This window comes from Anolis carolinensis, unplaced genomic scaffold (genome assembly GCF_035594765.1).
Source record: "Anolis carolinensis isolate JA03-04 unplaced genomic scaffold, rAnoCar3.1.pri scaffold_12, whole genome shotgun sequence".
In the NCBI taxonomy this organism is placed as follows: domain Eukaryota; kingdom Metazoa; phylum Chordata; class Lepidosauria; order Squamata; family Dactyloidae; genus Anolis; species Anolis carolinensis.
In genome coordinates this window covers 15,851,476-15,871,689 of record NW_026943823.1, presented here as the reverse complement: position 1 = coordinate 15,871,689, position 20,214 = coordinate 15,851,476, and the positions used below count along the sequence as shown (strand labels likewise).

The 20,214-nt window shown below is 41.3% G+C and overlaps 1 protein-coding gene and 1 long non-coding RNA gene across 3 annotated transcripts in view; one reads left to right on the top strand and one right to left on the bottom strand.

The window, feature by feature from the left end:
- dlg3 (discs large MAGUK scaffold protein 3) overlaps window positions 1–18,181 on the bottom strand; it is a 97,479-nt gene extending 79,298 nt beyond the window's left edge. Inside the window, exons 1-3 of one of the 2 annotated variants that reach the window (XM_062963988.1) lie at window positions 18,100–18,181; window positions 10,408–10,539; window positions 4,710–4,861 (exon numbers count right to left, since the gene is read on the bottom strand). In XM_062963988.1, the coding sequence (XP_062820058.1) occupies window positions 4,710–4,861; window positions 10,408–10,539; window positions 18,100–18,115 (300 nt within the window). In that variant the 5' untranslated portion in view covers window positions 18,116–18,181. Of the gene's footprint in view, window positions 1–4,709; window positions 4,862–10,407; window positions 10,565–18,099 lie in introns of those variants that run through there. The other variant, XM_062963987.1, reaches the window with a different exon arrangement.
- Window positions 1,022–11,688, top strand: LOC134294090 (uncharacterized). Its single transcript, XR_010001072.1, has 2 exons — window positions 1,022–1,710; window positions 10,399–11,688. It is a non-coding gene; the product is annotated as an uncharacterized LOC134294090 (long non-coding RNA).
- Window positions 18,182–20,214: the final 2,033 nt, after the last annotated feature.

Below are 20,214 nucleotides of genomic sequence, written 5' to 3'. Positions count from 1 at the left end.
TCGTCTATACAGTAGAGTCTCACTTATCCAAGCTAAACTGGCCGGTAGAAGCTTGGATAAGCGAATATTTTGGATAATAAGGAGGGATTGAGGAAAAGCCTATTAAACATCAAATTAGGTTATGAATTTATAAATTAAGCACCAAAACATCATGTTATACAACAAATTTGAAAGATAAAGTGGTTCAATATGCAGTAATGTTATGTTATAATTACTGTATTTATGAATTTAGCACCAAATTATCATGATATATTGAAAACATTGACTACAAAAATGGCTTGGATTATCCAGAAGCTTGGATAAGCGAGGCTTGGATAAGTGAGACTCTACTGTATTTCTTTTGTGTTGTCGAAGGCTGAAAACAGGGGAACTCCAGACAGGAAACAATCAATTTCAAATAACAATTAGCAGTGCTATTTATTATTATGTACGCCGGAACTCAATCAACAGAACTTTTGAACATGAACATGCCTATCTGTATTTTAGAATGTGTTTATGAATGTTGATGTAAGCTAATATTTTAAAATCTGATTTATAGTGTATCGTACAATTTTTATATGTGTGTTTTATTGTAAGCCGCCCTGAGTCCTCTGTTGGGTGAGAAGGGTGGGATATAAATGTTGTAATAAATAAATGAATAAATAAATAATCAGGGCCAGCTAACACTTCCCAACAAAGGATTCCCCCAAGCAGGAAGCAACCAGGCTTTGAAGCTGCAAGGCTTTTCAGTGCTAATCAAGATAATTGAGATTTTTTAAAAAAAAGATATTTTAAAGATGTTTTTAAATTGTTAGATTTTAGCCTTTCTTGTAAGCCGCCCCGAGCCCTAGGGGAGTGGCGGCATATAAGTTTAAATAATAAATAAATAAATAAATAATTGAAACATTCACACTTGCCTTCAACAAACAAGAGTTCTTTCTCCCACCCTGGATATTATTCCACAGGTATATAAACCTCAAGGGCCCCTGGTGGCACAGTGTGTTAAAAGTGCTGAGCTGCTGAACTTGAGGACCAAAAGGACCCAGGTTCAAATTCCGGGAGCGGAGTGAGCGCCCACTGTTAGCCCCTCTCCTGCCAACCTAGCAGTTCGAAAGCATGCAAATGTGAGTAGATCAATAGGTACCGCTCTGGCGGGAAGGTAACGGCGCTCCATCTCCTTGGAGATGTCTATGGACAACGCCGGCTCTTCGGCTTAGAAATGGAGATGAGCACCAACCCCCAGAGTCGGTCACGACTGGACTTAACATCATGGGAAAACCTTTACCTTACTATATAAACCTCACTTGCCTATTTCCAACAGACCTCAACAACCTCTGAGGATGCCTGCCATAGATGTGGGTGAAACGTCAGGAGAGAATGCTTCTGGAACATGGCCATACAGCCCACAAAACTCACTGCAACCCAGCAGTTAAACTGTTTAGGAATCTATGCCGAAGGAGGAGAGGAGGTCAGGACAACGGTTGTCTCCACTGCCCTCCAGCGACCAGAATGGCAAACATCTCTTTGTTGAACACAAAATCCCTGTTGCTCTTGGCCTTCAAGGCGACTCCAAGTGAAAGCAAGCCTCTCTTAGATTTGCCATTGTCTTTCTGATTTGAACCCTGGTCTCCTGGAGGAAATACACAGCTGCAACATGTGGCTGCAAATCCCAGCAGAAGGGAGCATTAAAGTTTCTGAATAAATGGAAAGCAGGTTACTAGCCCCATCCAGGTGAGGCCTGGGAGCAACGGGAACCAGTAAGGTAAAGGTAAAGGTTTCCCCTGACGTTGTCCAGTTGTGACTGACTCTGGGGGTTGGTGCTCATCTCCATTGGCGTTGTCCATAAACACCTCCAAGGTCATGTGGCTGGCATGACTGCATGGAGCGTCGTTACCTTCCCGCCGGAACAGTACCTATTGATCTACTCACATTTGCATGTTTTCGAACTGCTAGGTTGGCAGATATCTATCTATCTATCTATCTATCTATCTATCTATCTATCTATCTATCTATCTATCTATCTATCTATCTATCTGCCCATCCATCCATCCATCTGCCTATTTGTCCATCCGTCCGTCCATCCACCCATCCATCCAATCTATCATCTATCTGCCCATCTATCAGTCTATCTACTTACAGTAGAGTCTCGCTTATCCAACATAAACGGGCCGGCAGAACGTTGGATAAGCAGAAATGTTGGATAATAAGGAGGGGTTAAGGAACAAACCTATTAAACACCAAATTACATTATGATTTTACAAGTTAAGCACCAAAACATGATGTTTTACAACAGATCGACAGAAAAAGCAACTCAATACATGGTAACGTTACATAGTAATTACTGTATTTACAAATGTAGCACCAAAACATCGCAATGTATTGACAACATTGGCTAAAAAATCATTGACTACTAAAAGACAGACTGTGTTGGATAATACAGAGTGTTGGCTAAGTGAAGGTTGAATAAGCGAGACTCTACTGTACCTACATACATACCAATCTACCCGTCTATCTGTCTATCTATCTGCTCATCTATTTGCCTATCTCTCAGTCTGTCTTTCTATCTGCCTAGTTATCTTTTTGCACTGGCCGCACTTCTCCTGGTCAACTTGACACTAGCTCAGGGCTTCTCCCATCCCAAACTGACTCCAAATGAATTTACTGCACTTTATTTGTTATCTTGAATGTACAACTTATAATGCGCACTTTAGCTTATCTATTTCTGCAACCTCACTGGTTTTAATTCTATGTCTTATTACGCGTGTTTTTTATATCATATGTTACTGTTCAGATTTTCTAATTGGTACATGTTTTTATTTATTGATGTATTGTATATTGTTGTTGTTTTTATTTGATGTTTCTGTGAGCCGCCCTGAGTCCCCTTCGGGGGAGATGGAGGCGGGATATTAATAAACTAAATAAATAAAAATAAATAAATCTTCATAGGTAAAGGTAAAGGTTTCCCCTGACGTTAGGTCCAGTCATGTCTGACTCTGGGGGTTGGTGCTCATCTCCATTTCTAAGAGAAAGAGCCGGCATTGTACAAAGACACCTCCAAGGTCATGTGGCCGGCATGACTGCATGGAGTGCCGTTACCTTCCCGCCGGAGCGGTACCTATTGATCTACTCAGATTTGCATGTTTTCTTCTTTTTTATTTTTATAACAATTTTATTAAAGGTTTTCAAATTACTTATACATTGAAAGAGGGGGAACAATGTTTATAGGAAAGTTAGAAAAGATAAGTGAAAGACCGAAAAAGGAAAGAAAAAAAAGGCAAATTGAACTTCCGTTCAGCCCTTGTTCCTGTATGAGTTCCTTTTGATCTACTTCTTTTATCTTCTCTCCCGTTTATTTTAAAAAAAAACAAAAACCTTCAGTTCTATCAATTCTTCAAGGATTGTGCTTTAAATTCATATACTCTTCCAATACCGACCAGTCCGTCTTCTTTATACCCTTACCAGTGTTTCCCCCCCAAATAATATGTTAATTGATCCATATCTTTTATCTCCCATACCTTTTTTAACCAGTCTTCTCTATTTGGTATTTTCTCTAACTTCCACATCTTTGCAAAAACCATCCTTGCTGCCGTTGACAAAAATATAATTAATTTTTCTTTATTAGAATCCTGAAAAATGTCTTTATCCAAAATGCCCAGAAGGTATGTCTCTGGTTTCATTGAATAATTCATCTTTAAAATTTTCTGACTTTCGCCATGAACCATATTCCAAAATTCTCCTGCTTTACTACAAGTCCACCAACAATGATAAAATGTGCCCTCCTTGATCTTACATTTCCAACATTTATCGTTGACTTGTTTATACATTAAACTTAATTTTTTTGGAGTCAGATACCATCTATGTATCATTTTTAAACAGTTTTCTTTTAGATCCGTGGCATAAGTGAACTTCATTCTTTTTGTCCAGATCTCAGTCCATTCTGACAGAATTGACCTGCCTATGTTTTTTGCCCAATTCACCATCAAGTTCTTAACTACTTCCGTTTCCGTTTCCCATTCCAAAAAATTATTATATAATCTTGTTATTAATTTTCTTTCTAACTTTAATATACTTTCCCAAAAATCCTCCTTCCCCCCAAAGCCTAATCTTCGATCGGAATTAAAATGTTCTTTTATCTGCATATATTGTAACCGCGTTACATCTTTAAAGTCTTTTTTCACTATCTCATGGCTTCTTAATTTTATTTTGTTATGTTCCCTCTATCAATAAATCTTTATATGTGGGCCATCTTGATCTACTCACATTTGCATGTTTTCGAACTGCTAGGTTGGCAGGAGCTGGGGCTAACAGCGGGCGCTCATTCCGCTCCCCGGATTTGAACCTGGGACCTTTCAGTCCGTGAGTTCAGCAGCTCAGCGCTTTAACACATTGAGCCACCGGAGGCCCCAAATCTTCATATGTTCTCCATAATAGTAACTAATGAAGTGTCAAGGTGAATTTTTAAATTGATTCTATCGGCATGTCCAGTATTTTCAGCCTTCCCAAACTCAAATAATTATATACATGTTGTCCTCCTTCCCATTACCTCTATCTGTGGCCATATTAAAATCTCATGGCAATAGTTTTGCCATGAAATATCCCTACTTTGTCCTGAACCTGTCCTTAGTTTGAAGCACCAAGATGGAAATGAAATTCTAAGAGGTGCGTTGGGTGATCTATGGAAGACGCTGGCCCGCTTGTGGCAGGTCGACCTCTCCTGCGCAGCCCCTCACCTGTAAGGCTTCGGCGTCTTGGCCAGGCTTCTCTGGACAGCTCTTTGGAACACCATTGTCCTGGGTCCTGGACAGGCGCATGGTCTCCAGAGCCACCTTCCCATCCTCCTCATTGGCAGAGAGCAAGCTCAGCTCATAGCACTCCTGGATATCTGAAAGAGAGGCCAAGAAGAGGAAAAAGTAAAGCTACCGTATTGACTCAAGTCTCAGCACCAAGATGACCTTAAGATGCGAATTTATTTATTTATTTATTTATTTACAGTATTTATATTCCGCCCTTCTCACCCCGAAGGGGACTCAGGGCGGATCACATTACACATATAAGGCAAACATTCAATGCCTTGACATAGAACAAAGACAAAGACAAACACAGGCTCCGAGCTGGCCTCGAACTCATGACCTCTTGGTCAGAGTGATTTGTTGCAGCTGGCTGCAGCTGGCTGCTCACCAGCCTGCGCCACAGCCCGGGCCTAATCTAAGGCACACTTTAATTTGCGCTAGGTAATTTTGCCAAAAAAGGTGAGCATTAGATTCAAATACTTAGGGTACTTCTGGACATTCAGGTGCCCCTTCACTTTTGACAGAGGGGCCATTGGCCGGACACAAAGCTCTGGAGAACTTTGACCAAATCCTGGATTATTTTGCTTGATGTCCCCTGGACACCTTCCGTCGTATCCTTCTTGGATCTTGATGCCCAGAACGGGACATAATATCATTCCAAGCAGAATAGAGTGGGACCTTGACTCTCCTCCATTTTGATACTATGCTTCTATTGACACAGCCTAGAATTGCATTGGCTTTCTAAGCTGCTGCAAACACTCTTGGCTCATCCTCACCTACACTGCAATCCCCAGAAGATTAACAACATGGTTATTATTCCAGGTGAGTGTTGTCGAAGGCTTTCATGGTCGGGATCACAGGGTTGTTGTATGTTTTCCGGGCTTCTGGCCATGTTCCAGAAGTATTCTCTCCTGACGTTTCGCCCACATCTATGGCAGGCATCCTCAGAGGTTGTGAGGTATGGAAAAACTAAGCAAGGAAGGTTTATATATATACAGTAGAGTCTCACTTATCCAACATAAACGGGCCGGTAGAATGTTGGATAAGCGAATATGTTGGATAATAAGGAGGCATTAAGGAAAAGCCTATTAAACATCAAATTAGGTTATGATTTTACAAATTAAGCACCAAAACATCATGTTATACAACATATTTGACAGAAAAAGTAGTTCAATATGCAGTAATGCTATGTAGTGATTACTGTATTTATGAATTTAGCACCAAAATATCATGATGTATTGAAAACATTGACTACAAAAATGCGTTGGATAATCCAGAACGTTGGATAAGCGAGTGTTGGATAAGTAAGACTCTACTGTATCTGTGGAAAGTCCAGGGTGAGAGAAGAACTCTTTGTCAGTTGGAGGCCAGTGTGAATGTTGTAGTTAATCACCTTAATTAGCATTGAAAAGCTTCATCTCCTGTCTTTTCCTGCCTGGGGGCATCCTTTGTTCAGAGTCATTAGCTGCCCCTGGTTCCCATGTCTGGGAAGCAACACTCTGAGGGCAGGGAACCAAGGGCTGCTAATGACTCTGAACAAAGGATGCCCCCAGGCAGGAAAAGACAGGAGATTATTATTATTATTATTATTATTAAACTTATATACCGCTACTCCCGGTTTGGCTCGGAGCGGTTTACAAAAATAGTTTAAAACAATACACTTGGCTTTAAAATAACAATAAAAACAATAAAAGCAACAATAAAAGCAACAATAAAATAATAATAATAATAATAAGCTTATTATGATTAAGCTATTCAGTGCTAATTGAGGTGATTAACTGCAACATTCACACTGGCCTCCAACTGACAAAGAGTTCTTCTTTCACCCTGGACTTTCCACAGATATATATAAACCTTCCTTGCTTAGTTTCTCCATACCTCACAACCTCTGAGGATGCCTGCCATAGATGTGGGCAAAATGTCAGGAGAGAATACTTCTGGAACATGGCCATACAGGGTTGTTGTATGTCTTTCGGGCTGTGTGGCCATGTTCCAGAAGCATTCTCTCCTGACGTTTCGCCCACATCTATGGCAGGCATCCTCAGAGGTTGTGAGGTATGGATAAACTAAGTCAGGAAAGGAAAGAATATATATCTGTGTATAGTCCAAGGAGTGGCAAGAGTACTTTGTCACTGGGAGCCAGCATTAATGTTTCAGTTAATCACCCTAATTGGCACTGGAAATGTTTTGTCCCTTGCCTGGGGGCATCCTTTGTTCAGTCAAGTCCTTATTGTGTTGGTTCCCATCTACTGTTTTGATTTTGGAGTTTTGTAATACTGGTAGCCAGATTTTGTTCATTTTCATGGTTTCTTCCTTTCTGTTGAAGTTGTCCACATGCTTGTGGATTTCAATGGCTTCTCTGTGTAGTCTGACATGATAGTTGTTAGAATGGTCCAGCATTTTTGTGTTCTCAAATAGTATTCTGTGTCCAGGCTGGTTCATCAAATGCTCTGCTATGGCTGATTTCTCTGGTTGAATTAGTCTGCAGTGCCTTTCATGTTCTTTGACTCTTGTTTGGGCGCTGCGTTTGGTGGTCCCTATGTAGACTTGTCCACAGCTGCATGGTATCCGGTAGACTCCTGCAGAAGAGAGAGGATCCCTCTTGTCCTTCGCTGACCGTAGCATTTGTTGGATTTTCTTCGTGGGTCTGTAGATAGTTTGTAGGTTGTGCTTCTTCATCAGCTTCCCTATGCGGTCAGTAGTTCCCTTGATGTCTGGTAAGAACACCTTTCCTCTGGGTGGATCTTTGTCTTGACTCTCATGGCTTGTTCTTGGCCTTGCAGCTCTTCTGATGTCTGTGGTGGAGTATCCATTGGCCTGTAGAGCCCAGTTTAGGTGGTTGAGTTCACCTTGGAGGAGGTGAGGTTCGCAGATTCTTTGTGCACGGTCTGTCAGGGCTTTGATTGTGCTCCTTTTTTGACTTGGGTGATGGTTGGAGTTTTTATGAAGGTATCTATCTGTATGTGTAGGTTTTCTGTAAACTGTGTGGCCCAATTGTTGATTGGGTTTGCGGATGACCAGAACATCTAGAAATGGCAGTTTTCCTTCCTTTTCTTTTTCCATGGTGAATTGGATGTTTGGGTGGATGCTGTTAAGATGGTCCAGGAACTTGCTGAGTTCTTCCTCTCCATGGCTCCAGATTGTGAAGGTGTCATCTACGTATCTGAACCAAACAGTTGGCTTTTTTGGTGCTGTTTCTAGGGCCTGTTTTTCAAAGTATTCCATATAGAAATTTGCTACTACTGGGCTGAGAGGGCTCCCCATGGCCACTCCATCCTTCTGTTCATAGAATCCAGTGTCCCACTGAAAGTAGCTAGTGGTGAGGCAATGGTGAAACAGGGCTGTGATGTCTTCTGGGAAGTTTTGTTTGATTAGTGTGAGGGTGTCAGCTACTGGGACTTTGGTAAAAAGGGACACCACATCAAAGCTGATCAGGATGTCCTTGGTGCTTAGATTGAGGTTGCTGATCTTTTCTATAAAGTGTGTAGAGTCCTTGATATAATGTGCAGTGGCCATACAGCCCAGAAAACTTTCCAGGTGAGGTCTGAACAAAGCAGAAGAGAGTGGGGCTGCGACTTCCCTCTATCGTCCTATGGATGCAGCCCAAAATCACATTGGCTATTTGAGCCATCATATTATCGGCTCAAAATGAGGCTGAGATCTACTCAGAGTTCGCAATCATTTCCAGGGTGAGTTGTGTGCGATTTCCCAAACGACAATGGAGATGATCCCCAAAACAGCCCAAGGCACGTTTGACCCTTCTCTCCAAACTAAGCTATTTCACACCGGGAAACTCCTCTGGCTCTTTGGGAAACAGCAATTCTCCAGTTCCCTCCTGGAAGATGTCCTTATCCTATTTTAAATGTGTGTGTGTGTGGGGGGGGGGAACCATAACCATAATGTCATTCCAAAATCCTTCCCTGTCACAGGGCTTACGGAGAGCAAGCTGCAGAAACCTTGCACAACAGACAGGCTGATTTACACGTGGATTAGGGTCCCTTTCGTGAGTCATATGATCCTTCTTCTCACTGCCAGGATACTTGTGTAATCATGTAAAAAGTATTGTGTAGCCAATATTTTCATTAATAGCTAGGGCTAATAAGAAAAGAGCATCAAATAATACATAAGGAGATGGAGAACATACTAGAAAAAAAAATTCATGCTAAAACCGGAATAATTTCTATTAGGTTTAACAGACTTTTTTATGGATTCAAACACTGAAAAACTCTTTATATATATGATAAGTGCAGCCAGAATGGTGATGGCAAAACTTTGGAAGACACCGGAAATACCGTCATTAGAGCAATGGACATTGAAACTGATGGACATACAAAATATGGACATACTAACGCAGATAATTTCACAAAAATCTCAAACGAGGACAAAAACGGACTGGAGTAAACTAAGTAAATATTTAAAGGAAAAATGGAATCTGGATACATAGAGGGAATTGGTACATAAGAGCAGACAATCTTAGGTTTTAAGTAAATTGCTTTGGAAAAATTGAAAGGTTAAGAAGTAAATTGCTGAGCAGGGGAGCTGGAAGGTAACACAGAGAGGAGGGAGGATTCTGGGAACAGGGTTTTTTCTTCTTCTTTTTCTTTCTTCTTAACTTTTTGATTACATCTGCCTCCTTCCTTTTTTATGTATTGCAATAATTATAAATAAAATGTTAAAAAAATAAAATAAGGAAAGAGTATCACAACTGGTTTTCCCTGCATCCAATTTTTGTCTTTGGCCTCCACACCAACATTCAATCCATGTTTACGTTGACGCGAATCTAATGCACACCCTAATTTTTAGGAGGCCATTTACCCCAATAAGCTAAGCATCAGATTTGAGGACATATGGTGTATGGAGAAATGGCCCCCAAAGCATGCCAGGTGTACTATGTCTCTCTCTGGCTCTTACCCAGCAACATATAATAGGCTTGCACTATAGAATCCACAATCAGCACGTAGACACTGCAAACATAAAACTTAAAGCTGAGCCAACAATACAGACATTCAAAACATTGCCGCTTACCAGATGAAGGGTTAACTGGAATGAACCTCGGAACCAGTAGTAAACGGCTTAGGCAAACAGCTTACTTTGGCTCACAGCCAGCCACTCTAAAATAACATCTATTTGACTGGGCTTCCTGGCTGGGAACTGCAACATTTGTTACAAACTGAAGCTATGGCTAATTGACTGCATTTACATTCTGAGGAGTCCTATAGAACTACTCCAAGACTACAGAGACTTTGATTTGTTTTGACTCCAAGCCAGGTTTGAGCCAATTGATTTGTACACTGATGTATTGAGTGTTACAGCATATTACATGCCATTTTGAAGAGACTGAATGTACACATACTGTGCCGCTAACAAACTTTAGTTGGAGTCTTGTTGATATATGTCTGATATATGTTTTATACTGAAAACTGCTCTGTGTAGCAATTAAATCTGGATGATTGCAGTCTATAAATCTTTATACTCTGTAAGTTGCGACTGTGTGCCACTACAGCTGACAGAATTTGATCATCAGTTGTATTATTATTTGTATTATTGTTAACATTATTATGTATATGATGTTCTAATATACATATTGTGTTCTATGTTTTGAACCTTTATTGTGGTGCATATTTTTCAGATATCTTACCCAGCAACGCCTGGAAAAGCTCGCTCTGGAAGATGTGGAGGACCTTCTGGAGGGAGACCTGCAGCGGCTCTTCTGCCGGGGAGCGGAGGGTGCCTAGGTAGCGAGAGAGGATCTCCACCGCGCGGCGAGTGTCTGCCAAGACAAGGCCGGAGGGCATGGCGCCTTTCGAATCCAGGGCCCAAAAGGAGCATTAAAGACAGCTACAATACCAGAAAACAGTCGTTTCCTTGCAGGGTCAAAGATCACAAATACACCATGTAGCAGAATACGGTGACGATGATTATGTTTATTTTATTACTTTCGCTTTCAGCACAAGTTGGTCCCTGAGCTTTCATTGGGTGCATCTATTGTAGTATTAATGCAGTTTGGCACCACTTTGTTTATTGTTATTGTTGTTGTTGTTGTTGTTGTTGTTATTATTATTATTATTATTATGTTTATTATACTACTTTCGCTTTCAGCACAAGTTGGTCCCTGAGCTTTCATTGGGTGCATCTATTGTAGTATTAATGCAGTTTGGCACCACCTTGTTTATTATTATTATTATGTTTATGTTTATGTTTATGGTACTACTTTCGCTTTCAGCACAAGTTGGTCCCTGAGCTTTCATTGGGTGCATCTATTGTAGTATTAATGCAGTTTGGCACCACCTTGTTTATTATTATTATTATTATTATTATTATTATTATTATTATTATTATTATGTTTATTATACTACTTTCGCTTTCAGCACAAGTTGGTCCCTGAGCTTTCATTGGGTGCATCTATTGTAGTATTAATGCAGTTTGGCACCACTTTGTTTATTATTATTATTATTATTATTATTATTATTATTATTATTATTATGTTCATGTTTATGGTACTACTTTCGCTTTCAGCACAAGTTGGTCCCTGAGCTTTCATTGGGTGCATCTATTGTAGTATTAATGCAGTTCGGAACCACTTTGTTTATTATTATTATTATTATGTTTATTGTACTACTTTCGCTTTCAGCACAAGTTGGCCCCTGAGCTTTCATTGGGTGCATCTATTGTAGTATTAATGCAGTTTGGCAGCATTTTGTTTATTCTTGTTGTTGTTGTTGTTGTTGTTGTTGTTGTTATTATTATTATTATTATTATTATTATTATTATTTACAGTATGACACAGCAAACGAGATATATATGCTGGATTTCATACCACAAAATCACAAGTCAAACACTTCCCAAATATTTTGGACTATGTGATGTATTTTTGGATGATACGCGCAGATCCCAGTAAAGTGGCCATTTGCAGTTGACAGATTGTAATTTTGTCAATGTTTATTGCTTCCAAATGTCGGCTGAGATCTTTTGGCACGGCACCCAATGTGCCAATTACCACCGGGACCACCTGTACTGGTTTATGCCAGAGCCTTTGCAGTTTGATTTTGAGATCTTGATTATTATTATTATTATTATTATTATTATTATTATTGACACAAATATATAGTATGACACAGCAAACGAGATATATATGCTGGATTTCGTATCACAAAATCACAAGTCGAACACTTCCCAAGTGTTTAGGACTGTATGATGTATCATCATCATCATCATCATCATTGTATGTTTATTCTACTACTTTCGCTTTCAGCACAAGTTTGGCCCCTGGGCTGTCTTTGGGTCCATCGACATTGTTGGATTAATGCAGTTTGGCACCACTTTCTCTCTCAAAGCAGCCTACATTAAAAGCCTTTCAATACCATGTAAAATATACAAACACGAAAACAGAATTAAACACCAACTGTATTTTAAAAAATCACAGAATCCATCAAAACGTATTCCAAGCTAAAAATCACAGCAGCCCCTGGCTTGATCTTAAAAAGCTTCTTTAAAAGCCGGCCTAAATAAAAAGGTTTTAGCTTGCAGACGGAAGGACTTTACTGCCACGGATTAATGGAAGTTGTAGTTTTACAAGGATCTTTCACCCAAAGGGCATAGCTCTGAGCCATGGCGGTTCAAGGGATTCTTGATGCACCCAGGCTCATGACAACAAATGCGGGTTATTGTGTACCACAGTCTCCAACCAATGCTTCCCAAGGAAACCTCCTTTCACAAACAAAGCACAATGGAGGGTGGGATATACACCCACACACACACACACACACGTATATGTACACACACACACACACACACACAATACAGTAGAGTTTTGCTTATCCAACATAAACGGGCCGGCAGAACGTTGGATAAGCGAATACGTTGGATAATAAGGAGGGATTAAGGAAAAGCCTATTAAACCTCAAATTAGGTTATGATTTTACAAATGAAGCACCAAAACATCATGTTATACAACAAGTTTGACAGAAAAGGTAGTTCAATACATACAGTAGAGTCTCACTTATCCAAGCCTCGCTTATCCAAGCCTCTAGATCAGGGGTCCCCAAACTAAGGCCCGGGGGCCGGATGCGGCCCTCCATGGTCATTTACCTGGCCCCCACTCTCAGTTTTAGACTTAGGTTTGCCCAAAGTCTGAAATGACTTGAAGGCATACAACAGTCCTAATTAACTTGACTATCTCATTGGCCAGAAACAGGCCCACACTTCCCATTGAAATACTGATAGGTTTATGTTGGTTAAAATTGTTTTTATTTTTAAATATTGTATTGTTCTTTTATTGTTGCTGGGTTTTTTGCACTACAAATAAGACATGCACCGTGTGCATAGGAATTTATTTGTATTTCTTTTTCAAATGATAATTTGGCCCCTCAAAAGTCTGAGGGACCATGAACCGGCCCTCCACTTAAAAAGTTTGAGGACCCCTGCTCTAGATAATCCAAGTCATTTTTGTAATCAATGTTTTCAATATATCATGATATTTTGGTGCTAAATTCATAAATACAGTAATTACAACATAACATTACTGCGTATTGAATTACTTTTTCTGTCAAATTTGTTGTATAACATGAAGTTTTGGTGCTTAATTTGTGAAATCATAACCTAATTTGATGTTTAATAGGCTTTTCCTTAATCCCTCCTTATTATCCAAGATATTCGCTTATCCAAGCTTCTGCCGGCCCATTTAGCTTGGATAAGTGAGACTCTACTGTGGTAATGCAATTACTGTATTTACGAATTTGGCACCAAAATATCACAACGTATTGAAAACATTGACTACAAAAATGCATTGGATAATCCAGAACGTTGGATAAGCGAGTAATGGATAAGTGAGACTCTACTGTACACATATAGTATGAAAGTCTTACAAAGGGTTAGTTTAACCTTCAGTTTACTAGTAAAACTGAAGGTTTAAAGATGGGCTTAAAGCCAACCTTAAAAACTGTGGCATAGACACTGATAACTGGGAAGCCCTGGCCCTTGAGCGCTCTAATTGGAGGTCAGCTGTGACCAGCAGTGCTGCGGAGTTTGAAGAAGCATGAATGGAGGGCTTAAGGGAGAAACGTGCCAAGAGGAAGGCCCATCAAGCCAACCCTGACCGGGACCGCCTTCCACCTGGAAACCGATGTCCTCACTGCGGGAGAACATGCAGATCAAGAATAGGTCTCTTCAGCCACCTAAGAACCCACCCCCAAGACCCTGTAAATGGAGGACCATCATCCTTGGCCTACGAGGGATCACCTAATCCATAATCCACTAGTAAAACTGATTAACTGTCATGGAAGGATGCATGTCTCAAAAGCGTGTCCTCAACATGAACGGTTTGGAAAGATCTGCTCTATAGGGAATCCAAGCCATGCAGCAAGTAGAAAGTGCTGCACTTGTTGAACCTCTGCCTGAGGTTCAATGTTTAAAAGGGAGCTCAGAGCCAGTCCTAAAGAACAGAAAGCTGCAACAACAACAACAACAACAACAAAAGGAAGAGATTCTACGCTCTCTTGGGATTTCAGGCAGTGCAGCAAGAAAGAAGAGATATTTGCACCTGTTGAGATTCTGCCTGAAATTAAAGGACGGATAAATGGTAAAGGTTTCCCCTGACGTTAAGTCCAGTCGTGACTGATTCTGGGGGTTGGTGCTCATCTCCATTTCTAAGCCAAAGAGCCGGCGTTGTCCGTAGACACCTCCAAGGTCATGTGGCCGGCATGACTGCATGGAGCGCCCTTACCTTCCCGCTGGAGCGGTACCTATTGATCTACTCACATTTGCATGTTTTCGAACTGCTAGGTTGGCAGGAGCTGGGGCTAACAGCGGGCGCTCACTCCGCTCCCGGGATTTGAACCTGGGACCTTTTGGTCCGCAAGTTCAGCAGCTCAGCGCTTTAACACACTGCACCACCGGGGCCCCTAAATGAAGGATAGAGAAGTACAAACCCAGAAGGGAAAGCTTCAATGCTCCATCTATGGGACTTTCAAGGTAGGCAACAAGTAAATAAAAAGAAGGAAATGCTGCACTGGCTGGACTTCTGCCTGAAGTTAATGCTTTAGAGCAGCCATGGGCAAACTTTGGCCCTTCAGGTGTTTGGGATTTCAACTTCCACAATCCCTAACAGCCTGCTTTAGAGCCAGTCCTGGAGAAGAGAGAGGTCAAGGAAAGGAAAGATTTTATGCTCAATTGGGGTTTCGATAATGCAACTAGAAGAAAGGAAGTGCCACATCGGTTGGGTGTCTGTCTGAAGTTCAATGTTTCATAGTTCAGAGCCAGTCCTGAAGACTAGAGCTGCAAACCCAGAAGGGAAATTTCAATACTCTATGGGGCTTTCAAGGAATGCATCTAGCAAATAAAAAGAACGAAGTGTTGCACAGTTAATGCTATATATATGTGTGTGTGTATGTATATATGATATATGGGTCAGTCGGCCCCTGTATCGGCCGGCTGCGTCTCGCTGCCCCGCATCCGCAGACCCCCCTCAGTTGGAGAACAAAGACCCTCTGTCTCAGACCCCAAAATGGGGGCAGCCCCTTCCATTAACTCCCAGTGAGGGTCCGGAGACCCCAGAACAAGGGTCCTGTGTCTGGAGACCCAAAGCCTAGCCTTTGCCACATAGTGTTAGAAGTCTGACAACATATTCTATTCGGTTCCTTAATTTGGATTCCAACTCCCAGGCTGGATCTACACTTACTTATAATCCAGTTTCTGAATCCAAATGATCTGCTTTGAACTGGACTATATGTCAGTGTAGATGGAGCCCCAGAATCCCCATCAGAATCAGCTCTGGAATGATATCTCTGTCCATGAGACACAGAACTTGGACACTTTCCTTCTCGTTTGAATTATAATTCCCAGCACAACTGGCTTTCCCCCCACCCCAATCTTTTATTTATTTATGATATATATATATATACACACACACACACACACACACACACACACACACATATATATACACACACACAGTAGAGTCTGACTTATCCAACATAAACGGGCTGGCAGAATGTTGGATAAGAAAATATGTTGGATAATAAGGAGGGATTAAGGAAAAGCCTATTAAAAATCTAATTTGATGTTTAATAGGCTTCTCCTTAATCTCTCCTTATTATCCAACATATTTGCTTATCCAACGTTCTGCCGGCCCATTTATGTTGGATAGTGGATTTATGTTGGATAGTAGTGGGAGCTATAGCTATTTGTGGAAGTGGGAGCCTGTCTGTGTCAGTGGACACCTCAGCCACATACATATTTTCACTTTTATTATATCTGTGTATGTGTGTGTGTGTCTGTGTGTTTATATATACAGTAATATTAATAATATTATTTTGTAATAATAATAATAATAATAATAATAACTTCATTTCTATCCTGCTCTTCTCACCCCGCAGGGGACTCAGAGTGGCGTACAACATACATTTAGGCAAAAATTCAATGCCTCATTATACAAAGCAAATAAAACATAACATAAAATCAATAGAAACAATCAACATTTAAATTCAATTTAAAACCATTAACATTAAGATATTAAAATATAAAAACAGCATCTAGATACACCCCCCCTCCCCAAATCATGATCTTAAGGTCTTCTTTGGCTGTCTGGGATGGTGCTGGGTATTATAATACAATATAATACTAATAATACAATATAATAATATTAATTATATATTATATATTACATGTAATATTATTAATAATATTACAATATATAGATATAGTACAATATGGTAATTTATTGCCAATATTGTGCTATGCTAATAATATAATATTGTATGTAAATTTAATTTGTAAGCCGATCTGAGTCCCCTTCGGGGTGAGAAGGGCGGGATATAAATGTATCAAATAAATAAATAAATAAATAAAGGGAGGGCTTTTATAATCTATGGGGATTGCATAATAATAAATAATAATAATACTAAATAGTAAAGAAAAAGAAGGAAGTGCTGCTGCACCGGTTGGGCTTCAGCCTGAGATCTATCAATTAATCGTTGAGGGCTTGTCCGCAAAGGAATTGCAAACCCAGGTGGGAGGAAGGGAGGGATTTTAGGATGTGTTTCAAGCAATGAAAAAAAAAGAAAGAAAGAGGAAGAACTGTACCTGTTGAACTTCTGCCTGAAGCTCAACAAATGGTTTTAGAGCCAGGTCTGAAGAATAGAGAGGGCAAGGAAGAGATTCTATGCACAGTGGAGGTTTTAAGCAATGCATCTCTAGAAGAAAAGAAAGCTGCACATGTTGAACTTCTGCCTGAAGCTCAGAAAGTTAATGTTTTTAGAGTCAGGCCTGAAGAATAGAGAGGGCAAGGAAGAGATTCTATGGACAGTGGGAGTTTTGAGCAATGCATCTCTAGAAGAAAGTTGCACCTGTTGAACTTCTGCCTGAAGCTCAGGATGTTAATGCTTTTAGAGCCAAGTCTGAAGAATATACAGGACAAGGAAGAGATTCTATGGACAATGGGGGTTTTAAGCAATGCATCTCTAGAAGACAAGAAAGCTGCACCTGTTGAACTTCTGCCTGAAGCTCAGAAATGTTTTTAGAGCCAAGTCTGAAGAATATAGAGGGCAAGGAAGAGATTCTATGCACAGTAGGGCATAGAATCGCTAAAAGAAAAGAAAGAAAAGAAAGAGTTGAACTTCTGCCTGAAGCTCAGAAAGTTAATACTTTTAGAGCCAGGTCTGAAGAATTAGATAAGGCAAGGAAGAGATTCTATGCACAGTGGAGGTTTTAAACAATCTTAGAAGGAAAGAAAGAAAGGGAGAGCTGACCCTGTTGAACTTCTGCGTGAAGTTACTAGAGCAAGTCCTGAAGCGGTGCAAAGCGGTGCAAAGCGGTGCTAGGCTCTATATAGGGATTTCAAGCAATGCAGGTGAATGTTGCAATTGGACAGCTTGATTAGCATTTAATGGTCTTGCAGATTCAAAGCCTGGCTGCTTCCTCCCTGGGGGCATCCTTGGTTGGGAGGTGTTAGCTGGCCCTGATTGTTTCCTGTCTGGATTTCCCCTGTTTTCAGAGTGTTGTTCTTTATTTAGGCTTTTCCTTAATCCCTCCTTATTATCCAACATTTTTGCTTATCCAACGCTTTTATTTTGCAATGATTGGTTTGTTTGGGGGGGGGGGGCAAAATTCTGTTCGCCTACACTTGAAAATTACCTTGGGCCTGGTAATCCATATAAAAAGGAGGAAGTGCTGCACCGGTTGGGCTTCTGCTTGGAGTTTGATAATTAATAATGCGAAGGAAAGAGGGAAACGCCTCTCTATGAGGGAGCAAGGGTTAAGCAACGAGGAGGAGAAAGTTGGGGAAAGTCCACTTGTAAACAGCCCCTCCCTGAAACCGAAGTGACTCCGCTTTTACCTTTCCGGCGGATCATGGTCCAGAGGGGCGGCCGAAGAGCCCCCAACAGGGCCGCCCCAGGCAGGAAGGGAGGAAGGGAAGAAAAGAGGAGGGAGGAAGGAGGGAACGCGAAAGAGGAGACGGAGGAGGAGTGCTGGCCAAAGGGGCCGGCCTACAGCTCCTCTGTCCGGGCGGGGGACCCAAGCGGACTCCCAATCCCCTCAAAAGACCCCGAGAAACTCCCATCAGTACCTGAAGTTTGTTATGTTGGGCAAGTTTGCTCTAGATCAGGGGTCCCCAAACTAAGGTCCTCCAAGGACATTTCCCTGGCCCCTGTCCTAAACTTTAGACTTTGGGATGACCTAAGTCTACTTGGTCTTTGGAGGTCTCTTTGCTTACCTATGGTCATATCAGATCGTCTCTTTGGTCTTTGAAGGTCTCTTTGCTTACCTACGGCCTTATGAGACCATCTAGATGGCTTTTGGAGGTCACTTTCCTTACCAATGGTCTTATGAAACCATCTAGATGGTCTTTTAGAGTCCCTTTCCTTATCTATGGTCTTCTGATGGCCTTATGAGATCATCTAGATGGCCTTTGAGGGTCCCTTTCCTTACCAATGGTCTTATGAAACCATCTAGATGGTCAATGTGTTGTCGAAGGCTTTCATGGCCGGGATCACAGGGTTGTTGTATGTCTTTCGGGCTGTGTGGCCATGTTCCAGAAGCATTCTCTCCTGACGTTTCGGCCACATCTATGGCAGGCATCCTCAGAGGTTGTGAGGTATGGATAAACTAAGTAAGGAAAGGAAAGAATATATATATCTGTAGAGTCTGGGGTGTGGCAAGGGTCCTTTGTCACTGGGAGCCTGCATTAATGTTTCAGTTAATCACCCTAATCAGCATTGGAGATGTTTTTTGTCTCTTGCCTGGGGGCATCCTTTGTCAGTCAAGCCCTCAGAGTTTTGGTTCCCATCTACTGTTTTGATTTTGGAGTTTTGTAATACTGGTAGCCAGATTTTGTTCATTTTCATGGTCTTTGAGAGTCCCTTTCCTTATCTATGGTCTTCTGACGGCCTTATGAGATCATCTAGATGGCCTATGAGGGTCCCTTTCCTTACCAATGGTCTTATGAAACCATCTAGATGGTCTTTTAGAGTCCCTTTCCTTATCTATGGTCTTCTGATGGCCTTATGAGATCATCTAGATGGCCTTTGAGGGTCCCTTTCCTTATCTATGGTCTTATGAGACCATCTAGATGTTCTTTGGAGGTCTCTTTGCTTATCTATGGTCTTATGAGATCGTCTAGATCAGGGGTCCCCAAACTAAGGCCCTCCAAGGTCATTTCCCTGGCCTCTGTCCTAAACTTTAGACTTAGGGTTGACCTAAGTCTGAAACGACTTGAAGGCACACAACAACAATCCTAATTTTTTTACTATTTCTTCATAGTCTGGCCCCCCAACAGTCTGAGGGACTGTGAATCGGCTCTCCACTTAAAAAGTTTGAGGACCCCTAGATCCATGCATCACCGGTTGGGTTCACTGTGCTCTTTGGCTGTCCGGTGAACTACAAGTCCCACTATGGTCAGTCCCTTCAAGCCCCTCCAGTAGGTTGAGTTAGTCCTGTGGGTTCTGTGTGCCAAGTTTGGTCCAGGTCCATCATCGTTGGCGGTCACGGTTTCCCTGGTTGTGGGTGAACTACAACTCCCAAATCTCAGGGCCATTCCCTCCCAAACCCCTCCAATAAACACATTCCGGCATATCAGGTCTTTGTGCCAAATTTCGTCCAGATCCATCAGTGTTTGTGATCACAGTTCTCTCTGGATGTAGGTGAACTACAACTCCCTCAAATCAAGGTGAATTTTCCCCAAAGACCTCCAGTATTTCTTTATTGGTCATGGGGGCTCCAATTCCATCTTTGGTGGAGTTCAGAGTGTTCATTGATTGCAGGTGAACTATACATCTCAGCACCCACAACTCCAAAATGTCCAAGCCAATTCCCCTCAAAACCCACCAGTATTCAAATGTGGGCATATTGGTTATGCATGCCAATTTTGGTCCAGATCCATCATTGTTTGGGTTCATAGTGGGCTCTGGATGTAGGTGAACTACAACTCCTATAAACCCCTCCAAAGACCTCC